Genomic DNA, 19776 nt, shown 5'->3' on the forward strand with positions numbered 1-19776 from the left:
TGAGCCAAGCACAACGGGGCTACACACAGCCTGAAAACACCAGGTCATGCTTTTTTCTAGAGGAGCGCAAATCGGGCAAGCAATTGTACAAAACTACCTTGGAAATTCTGGATCATCATTAAAGTAACTCACAAAACAAAAATGCTTAACACATTATGATGCTGTCACAGAAGGATTTTACCACTTACAGTAAGGGCTACCCACAGAAATAAGGGTTCCACAAGAGCTTGAGTGTTGCAGGGGGGGTGTCAAACTTAGTGTATAGGTGTCACTTAAAAACTAAAACCTACGAAATAGCACCGCTACAACAGAGCCACCCTCTCACAGAGCATGACCCCAATCTCAAACAACAGGTCTACAGAATACCTACTTATCTCTAAAAGTAGTGCCCAGCTAAAACAAAGTACATTTGTCTCTGCAGAAGTGTATTTCACTGTTTTTAAAGCATGACTACTTCACAAACATCCAGGGTAGAAGAGATGTTGTATTTTTCACAGACAAATTCTAGTGACAGATCTCTGGAACTTGTAAATAATACTTAGAATACAGAATTTCAAATCAGTGCAAAATGTACAATTGAATTAAACACAAAACACGTATTGCAAAATATATACAGAATTGTTCTAAGAACATAACCAAAGGACAAACAGATGTTTAAATATAAGAGAAAAGTCCATCTTTAATAAATTACTTTTTTTAAACCAATCAGTAACACTAGGTATGTTATTTGTTGACAAGTTACCACAGCATAGCGAGGTGTCTCATTTGCAAGGCAGACATTGAGAAACAAGTTACATCATTAAAAGCCTGTTTCTGAGACAATCCACAAGTAAACCTGTGTGATAATGCATTACTGGTTTGAGGCACACGATGTGGAAACAGTTTTCAACCACTTTAATGCTTACCAAAGCTTTTTTTTTTTCTGAGAATTATTAGGCAGGTGCACAAAGAGTAAGCACTAGACAACAACAAAACTGTTCAATGGTCAGCTTACCTTGGCTTGTTGGCCCTAGCTGATTTATTACCAATGCATTAGAACATTCACAAGAAATGCTATAAGAGATCTTAGAGTATCTCGATATTAAAGTAGCATTCATAAAACGGCTTGAAGTTGGAGGATTTAAATAACCAGAGGTGAAAAACACAGTTATTTAAGCAATACTTAGGCCAGTATTAAGTGAGTTAAGACGTTGTGGGTGGTTCATAATAGGAGGGACGCTGAAATCTATAGCGAATTACAAACTCTGATGCTTTGCGTTCAAAGCAGAGATGGTCCCTTCCAATAATCAGAACTTGCAGTTTCAAGGTATTGATTGCTACTATCTACACCATTGCTAATTAAACTGTCCCAAGGATAACTTGCTTTTGGCATGTTCAGAAAGCTGGAGTTATACAGCTATTGCTATGCTACAGATCCCCAGAATTTTGCTTTAAAATAGCAGTGAACGCTTTATAAGCACCTAAAATTACACAATAAATACTCAGTAATTCTTTCAAGCACCTCTTGCTACCCCATTTGGCAAGTTCAGCAGCACAAAGAGAGGGATGCCATGGCGAGGCAAGCTGTTAGCTGTTTGACGCTTCCTTCCTTCGGAAAGCAAAAGGCGTGATGTGCGGCACACCCTGTGGACAGTGGGAGAGGACTCCAAGTGCCAAACAGTCACCAGACTTGTCACATTCCTGCAGTCAAGCACAAGGACGCGCTCTCTGCTCTTTACCCTGCAGTGACTTGTACAGGGGAAGAGTTCTGCCTTCTACAGCTGATGTTTATATCAGGAATTGCTGCCAGAGACGTGGCACAGGCTACGCGCAATATAAATGAAGCCACATCTTCTGAAATCGAGTCGTCTCCTAAATAACACACATGAGCTGTGCACAGTGACCTGTTAAATGGGTGTGTTGCTAGGAGAGCTCAGAGGGATAACTACACCAGTAACAGTGCCCTATTAAAAAATACTTTGCTTTGGGATACATCTGTAATATCTACACATATTTATTTCGAGACCTCAGACCAACTTTTTCAACAACACAGATCTGCTTATAAAACTTTCTCATAAATTATCTTCACAAAAAATAAAGCGAATCTTTCGGAAAACATGTTCAATACAACACTTGTATCACCAGAAATTCTGTCCTACAAGTCCATGGCTGAAAAGTCATAATCCACATTTAAATCTTGCCAAAGGGACATAACCAGGAACCTAAACCAGAAGGCAACTATTTCATTAATTGTCATGGGAAGCAGAAACAATGCTTCCAAAACACTGAAAGAGCGCACTGTTTCAGCCAACACGTATGGGTTTACAATCAATAGTCACTGTCCTGTAAACATTGAAACTGCTGGTCTCACTGCGCATTAAGATTAGTAATTTGCATTCATTTCACTGTATTCTACACATACAATGGCTACACTGTTAAAAAAAATTACATTAAATAGCAAAAGGAATGAAGGCTTTGAGCTGGATCTCTCCTACTAAGCCAAGTGTCAAATCAGTAAACGCTGACACTATAAATAAAGCTTTACCATTACTTCTACGCATTGTAACATCTGTCTAATAAACCTACATCTTAGAATAGCAGCCAATTTGTAATTGTTAGAAAATACATGTGAACTTTCAGTCAGTCAGCTATAAATACATGCTGCGATGGTAGGCAGACACCATCTCTTATCCCCAAGCAGGCTTTCAAGAACGCAGTATTATAGATGGATGGGGAAAAAGGAACGCTGCAGTCAGAGAAACTCAGCAGCTGCATTCTACAACAAACTTGTTTTCATTGTTACCTGAAAGTGCATCTTTGTATCTGTAGAATCATCCCCATTATTTACAAAAAAGTACAAACATTGCAATTTTGCCACACTCTAAGCCTATCTAACCTGCATTTTCTGTTAAGTGCAAAAAGTATATGAAGTGATACATGCCCTGGCGCATACAAGATCAAGGCCTGAAAACAAGGCAACGCTGTCACCCTGAGTCCAAGCCAGTTCAGTAGATGCTGAGTCTTTGCTGCACAGATGTTAAATGGCTGAAGTAAGCAGAAATTAATGACCAGTCTAAGCCCGACAGCCAGAGTGGCGTTTTAGAGCAGGGTCTCTGTTCCACCGCTCTCCGCACAGATTCACCGCCACCGACTGGTGCCTTTGTTACCAGTTTCAGTATAAAGCTGGGCCCAAAGGCCAGGGAGGCAGCCCAGCACAAGAGGAAAACGCACAGATACTATGAAGGTTGTATGGAGGAGGTGAGAGGGGCAGGCGGAAAGAACATCTACTGCCAGGTCTCTGGAGCGCACAGCTCCAACACTCCCCCAGTTCCAGTGCTGGAGTACGGACCGGCGCCTGTGCAGCACGGGGCACGGTACATTATAAAACACCTAGGCAGCTAAACCTGTTGTGTCTTCAACATTAAGTCCTTTTCCAGCATCTCAACAGCTCCTCGTACCTTCTCCTCCCACAAAATGAGGCTTTATTCCATGACGCCTTTATGTACCAACAGACTGCTGTAATGTGCATGCGTAAATGCTTAGTGATTCCAAAGAGCTGATATTCATAACAAGTACGTTACTTCCTCTTTGAATAAATGCTATCTGTACAACACTTTTAAGAGGGTAACTATGAAGATTAATGGACAATTCTATCCAACAGCTCATTTAGTTTTGTTCCTTATTCAAGTCTTGCAGTGGACTGTGCTACAGCTTCTTCTAGTTTTTAGAATGCTGCAATAGCCATTGCCATTGATTTTAGACACACAGAGGCTCGATGAAAAGCCAGAAAGCGCAAGAGGAGCTCAAACTGTACACACGCAGAGACTCTAAACACAGTTGTGCTTTCACTATATTGCCATCGTGTCTTGTCAGAAAGCACATGTCCACCAGGAGCATGTGCTGGGAACCTCAGTGGGACCAGTAAGAAAGCAAGCTCTGCCTCCTGTCCAAAACTGGTGAAAGAAAGATCCAGAAAAGAGCACTATCCAAATGATATAACACAGCAAAAGCTGTACAAGTAGGCACTGTGAAAGGAAATATAGTAAGCCCTATTTTTAAAAGGGGGTGTGTGTATGTATGCATACACATACACACACACATGTATACACATATATAAACAAACAAATCATTTTGGCAAAATAACACTGTTTCATTTAAAAATCAACACAATGAAAACATCAGCAATTTAAACGGTACAAATCAAGTGTAAAAGCCATGGGGAAAAAGCAGCAACTTTTCTGAAGTAGCACCTGTATCTCAGGGATGAGCTTTTGAATTTCGGTTCCCCTACCCTAATTCAAGACAGAGGTAATGTGTTCACCCATCGAAATGGATTTTAATCAACTGACCACCTTCTCTTGCCTGCAGTAGTGGGGTATTTGAAATGCACTGTGATTTTCAGGACCCTTCTTCTCCCCCACGCTGGCAAAGCCTAGCTGGACGCCAGCAAAAGCAAAAGGTCAGGAGCGCGTAGCTCAGCAGGAGGGATGCTGGCTGTGCTGTCCTGCTGGTGCCTGCCACGGGCCACAGGCACGGCAAAAAGGCAGGGGCGTGGAGAGAGGATGGAGGAGTGCGCTGAGGAGAGCAACCAGCCTGCATCTCCTCCCTGTCTATGGATTATGGTTCCTGGCCCTGTGTCCCTGATGTTGACGAACAGCTGTCTCAAAAGAACCCAGCCTCTTCCCCAACACTTTTGTTATTGCATTATTTAAAGCACTTGTCCGTGCGAGCACTAGGTTCTCACACAATGTTACTTGAAGACTCAGTGCTGAGAACAATTTTTCTGCCCGCTATCATGTAAGTTACACTGCATCATTTTGTTCAACGTAAAGGCTAAGTTAAAATGTTTTGTATTCACTGCAGAGTTATCTCCTCTCTTCAAGGAAGTCTTACATACTATGGAAGAAAACACTAGGCCTTCTCAGATACTCTGTGTAATGAAAATCTCGGAAAAAAAACCCAAAACGTCTTGATATACTGGCCTTTACAGTACCTGAAACTGCAACATCTTAATAGAGGGGTTAAATAGTAAGTTTCTCCTTTTAAAAGCTTTACAGGAGCTTCCCTATCTCAGCTGTCCAGGAATCTATTTTGTCTCCAAACACACTGAGCCTCATTATATGATGCACAGAGACCTTAAATGCCAAGTGTGTTTTACTTAAGATACGTTTTCATTCCAGTGTGGCACTCACCGGCTCAAACAACACATGGGAGCTGGTTTCTGGAAGAAAAGAAAAGGGGAAAGAAAAAAGAAAACTCAAAGTCTTCCTGTCCTCCACCAGGATCCCCTCTGGCAGCTGCAAGGAGAACACACTCACATTTCTGCGTCGCCTTGCTTCCACAAAGCTACCCCGAGACAGGCTCCTGCACTGCTTCAGGGATGAAAAATCCCCATGGAAGGATATGCCACAGCAAGGGGCCCTCTGATTACAAATACTGGGACCCGAGCTTCATGTTGTTTCAGATAACAGATACTAAATAAGCAACAGGGACTGCCAGCCAAGCCACTAACAAGCCAAGAACATGAAACATTGTCAGCTGCATGCTGCAGGATTATATATGTCTGTAGTAACAGCCAGACAGGTTTATTTACTTGGGCTGCAGAAGATGGTCAGCACCAGCAAGCTTAAAGCTTACGCATGGTTTCTGTAACAAAAGGTAAAGTTTTCCTCTCTGTTACTGAGTCAGCAATTGGAAAGACGACCTTGCGTTCTTTCTGCTGCCCTGAGGACACAAAGCAGTTTCTCTGGCGTTCTCGACAATTAAAAGCAGCAATCTATTTCAGATTTGCTCTCTAATTTGTGAGCTTCGTCCTGAAAGGGCATAACCTGAAATACAACACTTTACCCTTCTTACTTCTAGTGCTGGTGGCAGGACACCAGAAGAGCTCCGTGTGACCCTTCACACCCAGGTTCTGAAGCAGAGACAACCCTGTGTTTAAGGATCAGGAGATGAGGATTTTAGCTACCTCCTTCACGGCATGAGTTCACTTTGCTTGTTGAATAAAAAGAGAAGCTGTAGTCCATGTGGTGGTACCTCAAGAACACCCCTAAAATTAAGTTAACAATTTAATTAATAGCAGGCCTCACTGAAAACAGGAGTCAGTCCTCCAAATGCATCCGTACCAGAACACTAGGAACAGAAGGAATCACTGGACAGGAAGGAGAGGCTGCAGGCAGCTGCCATTTTTGCATAGCTGTTTTGTCTGTTTATAGCGTTAGCTGTATCATTCTGTTGCTCTAGATGACTGTCCTGTAGCACCCACTTTCACACCCTCATCTGCACCGTGACTGGAAAGTAGAAAGCACAGGTAATGATGTTGCTGAAGCTGGCACAGTGCCTCAAGTACAGACTTATCAACAAGACCCAGCAAGAACTGCCTCAGCACATACTGGGCTCCAACAAAAAACAGCTTTTGCGTATTTCAAAGCTACACTGAAGTCCCCTGAAGCAGCTGGAGGTGTTTTTGTATAGACACACTGGCAAGCTGCCACCTGAGTGATGAATTCATGCCATCCATAGCTGAATCAGTTACTACCGTGCAATAGAGGACACGTAAGCCCGCTGGCCAGCGAAGGGACTCAGAGGGCCCCTTGAGTATGATGTTGACCTGAAGTGAAAGGTTCATTCACTCAAGGACCACAGCGACATGAGGCCAGCAGAGATTTGAGTAAAGACTAACACAACTATGGCTACAGACAGCAGATATATGTAGCGTGTGACAGGACCAGCATGTCTGCTCTAGCGCCAGTCTCTAAAAGGAAGCTATAAAAGAAGTACTGGATACCCACTTCTTCAGGAGATGGCTAAGCACAGAGAGGTGATCTTGGTCTCACAGGAGCTGACAGAGGACCAGCCTCTGAAGAGCTCGTCCAAGTGAGAAAAGACAGTCACTGTGTGTCCCTGGGCCCACACCTGATACAACATCCACCAAGGACTTGAGCAGGCCGACCAGGTGAGTTTTCATGACAACTATTGCACTCCCAGCCATCTGAAGCCTACCAGATGTTATGTGCACACTATACAGGCTTCAATACCTCCTACAGCTCCTCAGCAAGGCTACACTGGACTTCAGTTCAGCTCTAATGTATGACTGAGCTAATTTACATAAGTGAACACTAAATGGTACTTCTTTTATCCTAATTAGTGGCAATTCTTTTAGTCTTTGAGCTTGCTGTTAAATATCAGTCCAACTGTGACAAATTAATGAAAACGAAACAGCACAAGTAAAGACAAGCAGAAAAGTCTGGTGTCAAAGATAATGGTTTCAACGATAGAAAAAAATAAATGCATATAATAATAATACCGCCTCAGGTATTCTTGTTCCTTTTTTACATTAGAGTGGTAGCTGCTGAAATTCAAACACCTTTTAACACAGGCTTTGTCTGAATAATATAAGGGAAACTAAGCTGCAGCTGAAAACTTGCTCTACAAGCCGTTTCCCCTTCATTCACACTGCCCAAATACTGAAGTAAACTCTCTGAAATATTTTGACTCAACTGTTCTAGTACTTTCTCTCTTCCCAGTGCACAGGGCTCCTTTTATAGAAATAATCTCTCCTGTGTTTTGTATTTTTCTCTTTACGGTAGTACTGTTTCAGCTGTGCTATTTGGACCGATCCAAGGAGTTCTCAGCAGCTCATGTCTCTGCCTTTTTTTGGTTGGGAGGCTACTGTGAGCATTCATTTAAAGGAACACATTTTCATTTTTGGAACAATGCACCAGAATTTATCTATGGAATGATTTTCTTTAAGAAAAAGCTGGGAGGAGGAGAAGAGTCTTTGTGAAGGTAGATGCAGAAATCTCGGCATCTTGGCATTTCTGTTTGGCATTTCTGTTTGGCCTCAGTTTCTATATACATGAAAAACGGCTTACGGAAAAGCAACCCGAAGCAAACATTTCAGATGAGACAAGTGGTACATAACAGTTATTTTTAACAATGAGGCACTATCTCTGAGAGATGAAGGAGAACCCAGTAATATCAAAATGTAATGAAAGGCACGCTCATAAGCAACCCTCTTCACTGGTTGTCTGCGCTCGATTTTACTGAACCGTCTTGGCATCTGCAGTAGGTGTGCTGCATTGCTTCGGAGCACGGGTCTCCACTTAGCGTCCTCCTTCAGAGGCTGACATACTATACACTCTCATTTCTTTCAGGCTTGCAGTTTTCTTCTGTTTCTGCTTGGATTTTTTCAACATATGGACCTGAAATGGGAAGTTTTAAGAGAAAGCGAGTATTAAAATATCTGTAGTCACCTATAAGCAGATCTAAAGCAACTAACTAATAAACAAGTAAAATGCTGGAACTGCAACAGAAAAACATCTAAATACACAACTACCTGAAGCACCTATCCTTATAAAGCTATGGGATTAACTACTTTTTTTACATAAACATATACACACAGGTATGTATATGTATATAGATGTGTAAGGATATGTACATGTGTGCATGTATGTTCATGTACACACATACATATATAAATAGATAACACTATTTGTCACTAACCTGACAGAAAGATAGAAATACTTCTCACTGGAAGAACAAGTTAGGTTTCTTCTCTCTCTCTTTCTCCTTTTCCCCCTTTCCCTCAGGAAAAGAACAAAGCTTGACATATTCCAAAACATGTCAGGTCTGACCCTCTTTTTCACCCGTTTTTCCTCTGCAAAGAACCATTGTTCTGGCAGCCCTCCCGGTAGGGGTACATATTCTGTGAGACTGTCTGTAGCAACAAATTTCCGTGAGTTAACAGGGCATCCCTTAAGGTAGCAGGCAAACGTGTAGACTGGCGTGCACCAGAGTGTATTACTGCAAAATGTTTATTTCACAATTTCAATGTCAATAGAGAAGTTAAATTCTTAGGTAGCTGATGCTCTTTTCCTTCTACATATATACATTGAGATATCATGGAAAAACAGACACCAATTACTCCAAAGTCTCTTTTTCTCAGACCCTCCTCCTCCATTATTCAGTCTTCTCCGTTGCTGCTCTCTGACAGACCTTCCCTTCTCCAGCTCTGCCAGCAGACTGCATCCTACCTCACACACTGCAGTGCTACCACGGCCCTCACAACTGTGACCTGCGTCAGGGCAGAGAGATCTCAATACAGGGGAAAAAATTAAGTCACTAGGCTCAGGGACTATTTTTTTTTTTTAAACACAAGCATCATCTCAGCCAGTGGAGAAGGCCCTCAAACCATCCTCTGTAGAAACTGCTACGTTTCCAACAGTTACCACACCGTGCCGACGAGCTCCTTTAAAGTTAAGCATCAGAACACAACAGAAAAGGAAGGTAATACGACAATATCCACTGGAGAAACAAAGTCAACTTGCTAAGACAAACCTACAGCCAGTACCTTTGGTCCTGCAGCAGAAATAATAATCTGGCCAGGGGCCTGAATCCAGGGTTCTCCATCAACTTGAACTGGAATTGGCTTTAGGAGTGTTACACGAAAATATGAGCCTTGGGCTATGCGGATTCCTGATCGAAAACCACCTTGGACTTGACCCTGGTAGGAAGTAAAAGCCAGGATATCAACCACCCCAATAAACAAGAAGCATAAATATTAGTTGCACATAAAACTCTGTGGATAGAATTTCATTCTCACCCAACAAAACAAATTTCAAGTAAAAGAACTGCCTAGGCAAAAGCTGCATGGGATGCCTTTACTGACACAGCATTAATTACTTAAGTTAATGCATGAAGAAGAGCTCAGATATCCCTCAGGCTGCCGGAGGCAAAATAACTGACACAGTGAAATCATTTGTACACTCAGCTTGGCCCAGGAGCGTGCACTCACAAAGGTCGTTTGCTTTTACTTCCCTGCTCCATAACGTAGAAAACACATACTCAAAACACCTGATTATACACACAGACTTCGGCATGTGTGAAACACAAAAGTCTAAAAGCGCTTTATCAGACAGGGAGAGAGTGTTTTGCCAAACTCAACTCCATATACATACATACACTCAACTACATATACATACAGTCAACTACAACGAACAGCTCAGTGGTAACTGGAAAAAGTGAAGCAAGGTGAAGTTTGCTGCTACACGTTCTCTCGGGGAATGTGTACAGACACAAAACGTGGGGGTAAAAGCCTTAACAGAAGATCACAAAACCACAACATGGGTTTGTTAACATTTATATTCCAAAGCAACGGGTACACTCCTTGTTGCTTCTAACTTCACAAAAATTTTAAGGATCTCTAGCAAAGCACTTCTAATGCAATTTGTCTTCCTTAAAAGATGTACAATGCAAAACGGTAAAGTTGGCCAACACCAAAGATCGATGCATACTTTTCCTCTGTTCTTACTGGGATGGCAGCTTACCATGTGCATGACGCCAGTCACACCAACAACTTCCAGCAGGCCATCATCGATACGTGGTTTCTCGAAGCGGTTATCGCTCTCAGACCCCCAGAGATCGGCTCCGGACCCCCAGCTGCGTGGAGAGAACACCACAGTGACCACCTGCGGACCTGCCGTCTGCCACAGAGCACCCTGCCTGGTTCCCTGCCAGGGGCGGCTGGTCCGCCAGGCTTCAAAAGCCAGACACTTGTCTCAAAAGCCAGAGATGGCACAGCTTTCCTGCACTGCAAAAGCAGGGAGCACTTTCCTAAAATTTTTAAGGCTTCTAACCAGATCTTTTAGGAGTGAAAGGAGCAGTGAAATAACTAGTTTCCATTTGAAAGAAAAAGGGCAGGTAAGACCAAAGTAGCTCCAAGAGTTTTAGTTTGCTGGGAAATAGAGGTTACAGCTACACTAACCCTTAACTTCCAAGACTTAAGAACTGAACATATATCTTACTGGTCTTGGCAATATTCAGGGAAGCTGCTGAAGAGAACCTAAAGCTAAAGCAAGCAGCAAGTTTTGACTCTTGCACCTGCCCAAACTCACTTGTATTTAAGCAGGTATTCCTGCACTTCAGCCCTCTGAAATGCTTCTGACAATTTAACACCGTGTTGCTTTTTGTGCAGTATTGACCCTCCTTCCTCAAATCGCTCGCTCCCTGTTTTAGTGCATTGACTGCTCAGTACTAATTATGATCTTTTCCTCTCCACAGTTTTCATGTGCAACGTATACCTGTGTGTATGGGCATGTGTACATACGTGTGTGTACACGTAAATATACATATTTGAATAAAAAGTTGAAACATTCTCAGACTAAAATGGAAAGAGACACAAGTAGTTTGAGATACGAGTGTACCTGAACAACAAAAAAAAAAAATAAAGTAGTATGACAGCACTAATTACCTGCTGGTTTTGTGCAAACAAAAAACCTGCCTCTATCAACAGCACATCTAAGCCAGATCTCCTGCGGATTTGCATTCCTTTCTTCCACAGCAGCAACTCTAGCTCCCTGCAGGTGGCACAACCCCACAAAAGGTACCTGAATGGTGGGTCTTCCACAGCTGCCTGGGAAGCATCTCCCAGTCCACCCACACTGACCAGCTGGCTGTAGGACCTGGGCAGTGTCTGACAGTTGAGCCCCGGCTGGCCTTCCCTGCAGGAACCCCTTAGGCACCGTGTCTCCAGCATGCCAGAAAGGGCACGCAAGCTCATCATCTTTGATCCTTCTACCAGTCACGGTGAAATCTGGTGAACCGTTCAAACAGTTTGGGGGAGGGGTAAAATGGTAGCGGGCAGAAGCCACAGGCCTACAACCAAGCTGAAAAAACCATGTTTTGCTAGAAAACTGCTCCAGAAGTCTGAAGACCTTTGGTGAGGAAATCATTCCAAATTACTGTTAGGACACAGAAGAAATAGCAAATGTATGGGGGTTTGCATGAGGAAAACGAGACAGTACCATCTTTATGCAGGGTGAGATTGTGGGTTTCAAAGGAGCAGAAAAACTATGGCAAAATGGTACTAAGAGCTGGCTCCTCAGGTGCAGTTGCAAAGCCAGTGAGTCAGGCAATAATCAGAAATACCCACGAACAACCATCTATTAACCTAGACCTTTTAGCATTTTATCTAACCATTTAACGTTTGATGCTCAAATACCAAGGAGCATTTCCACACGCACAGCCAGACATGCATCCATCCACACAGGACCCCTTCTCTCCCTTTTACCTGGGTATATTAATAAAAATGAGTCCTTCTATGCTCGGTAACTCCACCTCATGCTGGTCCACTTGAAGCTTTATGTCTTTGTGAAGATTTCTAGTATGACTTATCTTCTGCAGCCCAACTTTCATGTAAACTCCTTTGTTGTGAAACCTGGGGGCAGACAAGCATCCTGTAACTAAAAGGTAAGGCCCAGCATATCACTCTTCCTCGTACGCACACCAGTATTGCCCTGAGTTTTTCAGTTAAAACCCTCTCTGCAGTCTCTTTCAGTCAAAACCCTTTACCGCAGAAACAAAGCATAAGTCATGAACTGCTACTTCATATACCTTTTACTTAAGGGATGATTTGTGCTCTTGAGGCACGCGGAGATCTGCAGAACATTCATACAGAAAAATCATCCCTTCTTAAAGCGCTGCCTGAATGCAACGCGCCTCTTGGAAAGGTAAACTTCTGGGCTGAAAAACTGTATTTTTAATTAAGACCTAGGGGTCTTCAAGAAGCATTTTAAAATGTTTTCTCATGCAGTGCGAGAATAATTAAGGTACAAGAACCTTTGCGAGTCTTTGCTTTACATTTGCTAATTAATTTGAAATATACTTAGCTGTAGAAACTTCAAACATGCTCAGTAGCGTTAACCTGTGACAGAGTTCTAACATCTCTATTTTTAGAGTAAAAAAAGATGAGGAAGATTTTATGGCATCCCTAGATGTGTCAAAGTATTTTAAGAATAACACAAACACATTTTAGTTAAACACACAGTATTTTCTTCTGCGGTAGAAACCTTTAGATACATGGCCTTCAGGGCAACCTTAAAATAAAAAGCATAAACTTCCATTATTTGACCCAAGTAGCACAAGGGTATCAGTGCTGCAAAATCTCTCTAGCATTACATCTAAATGCTGTAGACATTCAAGTGGGGAAGACAGACAGTTCAGCGCGTGGGTTATAGTCAACTCCTCAGAGGGAGACTCTTCAGTTCTTTTAAATTATTACATTGGGAATAATTAGTCTTACATGCTAACAAGTTTTAGACAGCGTTGAATTAAAGGTATATGATATAACACCATTTAATATATGTTTAACATATGCTTCTACTCCAGACAAGACAATAAGATGTGTCTATGCTAAGACAGGCTTTGTCTGATTTGGACACAACTGAAAAATAACAGAATATCAGTAGGAAACACAATACTTTAAATATCCCCAAGAAGTACTAATTTTTGTTGCACGAAGAAGGAAGCCTGCAGAACCTGAAAGAATATGACGCAGTGCCGTAACAGCAGAGTCCTGAATTAATGACTTCTAGGAAACACTTACAGACCACTGAGGTCCACAGGATCCAGAGACATTGGATGCAGCACCCCATGACACACAACAAAGGGAAAATCTGTCAGAGATTAAATCCTACCACTCCATTCTTGCATAAAAATCCCACTCCGTTTATGTATCTTATTAGGACATTGAGACCAAATAAGAACGAACAAACTGATTTCTGTAACGTTACCATGCCAATTCCTACCTAATGGTTTTGAAGGTGCCTGAAAGATTTTATGATGAAAATGGCCAGCCAAGCTCAGGAGGGTGACCCTTGCACGTCCACTGCTAGAGAGAATCACCAGCCTTCCCTGCACATCTACATGTGGGACATGATTTGGGGAGAACGAGCCAGTGGAAGTCATCAGTCTACTGCTAGCAGTAGCCAATAACATAGCAGCTTGCCCATTTGGGTAGAAAGAATAAGCATCTCCTAAAGCAAACCCTTGGCTGGATACATTTTGTAGACAGTAGTTTCACCAGTTAATTAGAAAGGCAGGAAGGAGGAAGCTGTCCTTGGAGCAGTCTCCAACACCTTATTTGTGCTGGAGGAAATCAAGGTTTGTATAAGGTGAGACTGACGTTGCAGTCACAGCTGTAAATGACACTGATGGGGATAAGAGAGGAGGGCAGGGCGTTACAGGCAGGACATCCATCCCCACGGAGCCAGTGAGTCCTTGCATCATCTCGGCTGTAACACTTGCATCGTTATGTCATCCCAGAATTATTTGGAAAGCTCTTGTCATTGTTTCAGCTGGGATGGGGTTGACTTTCTTGCTAGCAGCTGGTGTAGTGCTATGTTGTGGATTTGGGATGAGAAACGGTGATGACAGCGTACTGATGTGTTTGGTTGTTGCTAAGCTGTCCAGGCCTTTTCTGGTCCTCACATCGCCCCACCAGCGAGGGGCTGGAGGTGCACAAGAAGCTGGGAGGGGACGCAGCCGGGACAGCTGACCCCAACTGACCAAAAGGATATCCCATACCATATCACGTCATGCTCTGCAATATAAAGCTGGGGAAAGAAGAATGAAGCAGGGTACATTCAGAATTATGGTGTTTGTCTTCCCAAGTAACCACTACGTGTGACGGAGCCCTGCTTTCCTGGAGATGGCTGAACACCTGCACATGGGAAGTGGTGAATGAATTCCTTGTTTTGCTTTGCTTGTGCACGTCTTTTGCTTTATCTATTAAACTGTCTTTATCTCAACTCGCGAGTTTTCTCACTTTTACTCTTCCAATTCTTTTTCCCATCCCAACCAAGGGAAGTGAGTGAGCAGCTGCGTGGTCCTAGTTGCTGGCTGGGGCTAAACCACAACAGCTCTATAGAGTACAGATTCTGAAGTAATATCCTACTGCTCAGATGAGTTTGGGGATTTAACCCACACAGCTCAGGAATGAATCACCCTTTGGTTTCTTTTTCTACAAAAGGTGCACTGCAAGTATAGCCAACATTCACATACTACCTGAGGCCCCACTGGCTACACCCATAAAGCTACATACACCCTCCTTGAGGGACATTCGGTTGGACTAATTCATCAATTTAGCTAATTGTATATCTCAGAATAAAGTTAAAAGGTGATCCTGTATAGGACCAGTTTCATGGATTACGAAAAAAATAAGTATTTTTTAAGTATTGCAATCCTGTAATTCATCCTGGATAGACCAAATTTAAAAACACCCTTTACTCTCAAAGAAGTCCCATGAAAAAGTCTTCACAGACTCAGGGAGACACCACAGCACCAACTTAAGCTGTTAGTTTCATCATCTCTGTGGCTGTTGCCCAAGCACCGCTGGTGGCCAGAGGAAGTAAGACCATCGGTAACCACTTCCCAAGCTTTCATGAAAACAAAATGAAGACGATGGTCCAAAAGAGCCATGAAGAAGCTGAGGCAGAAAGCCAGATTTTTCAGAGGTCTTGCCAACTGCTGCACACGCAGAAGGGTAGATTTGCAGAACTCTTTTTTAAAGGTGATGGATAAGAAATCTGTGTGCCAGATCTTTTAAAATGAACTTTGATTTCCCATGAGCACCGATAAACAGCCAGGTGGCATCTCTCATGAGCAAACCTCTCAGAACTGCAGCACACAGCACGGAAAGCTATCAAGCAAAAGCAAATGACTACCTTTTACCTAAGTCCTGCAATTCAACAAGCCCACCACTGGGTGGGAAACCACCACCGCAAAAGCTGAGAGCTCTGACCAATAATTAGCATCCATTTGGATGCTTTTATTCGAGTGATCTTACTGACCGGGAAAAAACTTTACCAGGTTCACGTACTGAGGACCCAAGATGGAAAAAGTGAGTTAGACAGAGGCTGTTGTAGCATTTTAAAACCCAAAACTGACAAATCAAACAACCAATACTTTCAAACTCTCCCCCACCAAGAGAGAGAACACTTCTGTATCTTTGTACGGTTCTCAACTTGCATTAAATCATGCAGAATATTATCTCTGCCTGACTTCACATCCATGAGACTGCCTGCCACAGCAGTCTCCTGCAATTTTGGATGGCATAAACAACAGGCAGCCCTAAAGACTGTCCCAGGAGCCCATGGAAATGGGGGAATGAAGGCAGATGCCCTGATCCTTAAATTTTGCACTGTGAAAAAAACCCCTCACATAGCTTGGCACTCAGCAACGTAAAAAAACATCACTGCCACAACACACGCTATTTCTACTGTCCCAGGATGCAAGTTTAGCTCTAAATTCCCTGCAGGGAAGCCATCACTGCCCTGTGCACTGCCAGCCAAAGGTAAGGAGTCCTGAGCGCACAGAGAGACTGCGCAGCGTGAGGCCAGAGCGCACACAGCTCTTGGGACATTTACCAGCTTAAGGTCTTGATTCCGAAGAGCACTCAAGCCCATTTTTCTTCCAAGGACTACCTGTAATTTCTGTTGCCACAACCTGAAACTTCCTGTTCTGCACTCAAGAGCAGCCAGTTCACACACCAGCAGCTGTTGCATCTGGCATTAAGTTGCCACCCTTCTTAGTTAATTTACTGAAAATAATTTTTAAAAATATGCTAATCTTGCTGGCAAGAGCATGCACTCGCGTATCATGGGAAAGGGCAACACCGGTAATTTTAACAATCATCGTCACAGGCAGTGAAAGGCAGCAATCATGCGTCAGCACTGTTGGCCTGAACAAGCTGTTTGTCTCACGCAAAACTGTACCTCAGTCTCAATTCATTATTTCATGTGTCTTTTCCAGATCCTGAATCACAGAAATATACAGCCCTTTAGATTTACAAAAAAAATTAATAAAATAATAAAAGCAATCTCTGCTTTCCCACACACCCTTCAAGACACCCTGCCTGCACAGTGTCCGAACAGGCACGTAAAAGGTCTGCAAGTGCGGTACCGAGCCATCGCCCACTGCTGCGCAGGTGCCGCACACTGTGAACTGAGATAAAGATTCAAGGGACGAAAAGTACACAGGGTAATACAAGTCAAAGTATAACCCTTAAATACAGCGGCAATAAGAAAAGGACACATCTTTTAAAGTGCTTGCAGCTTTGCAAAGTCGGAGTAGTATATTTTAAAGGCAGAACGAACATAACTCTTATGTTATAATAACTGCAGAAGTAAATCCGGAACAGTTTTACACACTAGAACAGGCACTGCTATATACAAACCTATTGCCTGATTTTACTACCTATGATGTTTTTAATCCAGTGGATTGAAAATGCAAACCAGTGCTGAAGACTAACTTATGTACCACAAACAATATCCTGTATTATTCCGTTTTTAAGAAAAAAACATGAGCAATGCCTGTAATGACAGACAGCCTGCAAGATAGGTGGGATTACACATCATTACACTCATAACTGATCAGAGAATATTTTTAATAGTTCCAATTCCAATACTGCATAGTTGCAACTGGCTGTAACTCTCTTTTGCAACCAGGAGACTATTTAGAGGATGTTTACTCACAAACCAAGGGGAAAGCAGACAAAAACAGTTTCTACGGTCAATTACAAATGTGATTTCTTTTTTTTTTTCCCTTCATCCATTTCAGTGATTACGGGAAGAAGAAAAAGTGCTATTATTGGTTGATCTGCATGCCAGAAAGGAGGAAGTTCTCTCTCCATAGCTTTTTAATCACACAGTCTCACGTGAGATACAGAGATCTTTTCTTATCCTTATTACCAGCACACAGGTGCTACCACAGCACTAAGCAAGGGTGGGAAAGGTACAAACAAGTTCTGAACAGCGTGTTTATTGCTCACGTAGCTGCACTGCGGTCCCTCCTGATAAAAGCTCTGAACAAGAGATATTTCCGCTACCTCAGACTTTCACTGAACTCAACACTGCAGTTATTGGCAAATGAGTATATTGAATAATAGTGACAGGGCTTCCAAAACCTGCTTTGGTGCTCTCTCTTGGTAAAGGAAAACAAAATAAAAAAAAAGGACAAAAAATGAAAACCAAACAAAACCCCAAATTATGTGTCTACGAGTTCCTGGCTAACTTAATTCCTTCCTGTGCCAGCTCTGCCACAATTTTTTGTGCATACTTGTAGCATTTCAAGATTATCAGCCATAGCTTAAATTGGAAGTTATGCAATACCACAGAGTTTGCCCTTCACCCCTGTTTTCCCCAGGATTATACCTGCTATTAAATTTCCCTGGTTCTTCTTCTCTAGCATGATGAAAGTCCAAGCTCAACTCTGCGTCAATGCCAAGACCACAGTAATTGTTCATCTGTACAATCTGACAAAAAAAAATAAAATGTATTATTTCCTCCTTACATTTATACATAAAGAGGTTCCAAAGTTTTTCAACAAAAGCAAGCTTTGCAGATGATCCTTCCAAGTCACTTGCATCTTGACAGATTCTGAAAAACATTTTCCAGAAACACTGAACTAAATATAAAGCTGTATAGAGAGTTGCTAACAAGTGTAATCATCATTTGTAAAGTATCAAAACCTTCAAAATTTAACCTTAATTGCAACTAACAAGCATAATAGGGCAGAAATAAAAACAAGTCCAGAAATAAAACAACTTCTCAAAGCAATTCTATGCAATAACTACAAAAGGTGCTGAACACTAACACCACTATTATTTTTGGCATCAGCCATGGATTTATCATGACATCATTGGGAAGCCGCTCTTCCGTACTTCGGAAGGTGACCAGCTTACGCTAGATGAGTGAAGAACTTGACTTCACCTACTCAGCTGCATTTTAAATAGGTCCCTTTAAGCCAGTCTCAAGTTTCTACAGATTTCAATCATTACTGCAATTAATTCTTCCTTTACTTGCCAGTTAATTCCATAGCTTTTCTATCCCAGCCCTTGGCTCTCCCATCACTCACCTTTAAAAAGCAGATTAGGCACTCGTGGCAAATCAACCCCTGCCTCCACCAAGTGAAAAATACCTGGAACCTGAGCATCTTAAATCATCCAACTGACACATAATGCCTAGGATTTTCCAGTGACTGGACTAAAACCTTAGACAACTGCTATCACTATTACAATTTCCTACTTTCTTTTTGCCACCCCCTTGCGCAATTTCTTTGTTTTGTCTGAAGATAAACAGAACCAGGATTCACACAAAGCTCTGTAGTTACCATCTACAACTAACATTTTTATTTTCCTAAACAGAAATAAGTAATACGAACCAAGGGACAGGGATTTTTCACTCCAAAAAAATAAAACAGATGCCACATATACAGACATACAACAGCAGTAAGATGACAGAAGGATTAACTTCTTGTATATGCTAGCAACCTGTAGTCATTTTTTAAACTGTTAAAGGAAAGATGAGAGTACTTTGGGGCGGGGGTGGGTATTTTTTTGGTCGACACTCCAGTTTCACTAGTGTTCTGGAAGGTGTTTGGCGTTCCTTCAAAAAGCTTTTCTTATTCTTTATTCTTCTTATTTCTTATTATAAATAAAATAAATTTATTTCCAACTGAAGCAAACAGGTACGCCACTATCATTTGAATCTTTTCATTAATCCTCTATCAGATACTTTTTGCCAAACAGCTATGAAGTGTGTTCGGCAGCCAACCTGCAGCCCTACCAAAACAGAAGCACCAGATGAGACGTATGCTGTGTTCACTAAGGAATAGCCCAGTAAGGCCAAACCTCAAAGATAAGCAAGCAATACAAGATTAAACTACGTTAATATCTATCTACTTTGTGGTTTTTGCTGGAACAACAGTTCCTAAGAATCAAACCCAAACCAGTGCTCAGCTCACCTTTGGAGGCTCAGGTTCTGCAATGCCATTCTCTGCGCCTTCAGCTGGTTCTTCTGCATCCAAAAGGATAGTCCAGCGATCCATAAGAACATCGTCCGCCTCATCCACGGAAACCAAAATCGAGTAGGGATCCTCTCCACTGTAGCCAGCTCCCCAGTGCAAGACCCTCCCTAAGTCATTACCTGGGCAACAATGAAGAACCCTAAAACATGACTG

At 42.3% G+C, this 19776-nt stretch overlaps 1 protein-coding gene across 2 annotated transcripts in view; it reads right to left on the bottom strand.

Annotated features, from left to right (window-relative positions):
* Positions 1-303: 303 nt before the first annotated feature.
* The window catches only part of DGKQ (diacylglycerol kinase theta), a 98346-nt gene continuing 78873 nt past the window's right edge, over positions 304-19776 (bottom strand). For both annotated transcript variants that reach the window (XM_054185216.1, XM_054185215.1), the window contains 6 exons: positions 19561-19742; positions 17970-18070; positions 12050-12196; positions 10308-10419; positions 9332-9484; positions 304-8183 (listed from right to left, as the gene is read on the bottom strand). In XM_054185216.1, coding sequence (XP_054041191.1) covers positions 8085-8183; positions 9332-9484; positions 10308-10419; positions 12050-12196; positions 17970-18070; positions 19561-19742 — 794 coding nt within the window. In that variant the 3' untranslated portion in view covers positions 304-8084. The remainder of the gene's footprint in view (positions 8184-9331; positions 9485-10307; positions 10420-12049; positions 12197-17969; positions 18071-19560; positions 19743-19776) is intronic.

This window comes from Rissa tridactyla, chromosome Z (genome assembly GCF_028500815.1).
Source record: "Rissa tridactyla isolate bRisTri1 chromosome Z, bRisTri1.patW.cur.20221130, whole genome shotgun sequence".
Lineage (NCBI taxonomy): Eukaryota > Metazoa > Chordata > Aves > Charadriiformes > Laridae > Rissa > Rissa tridactyla.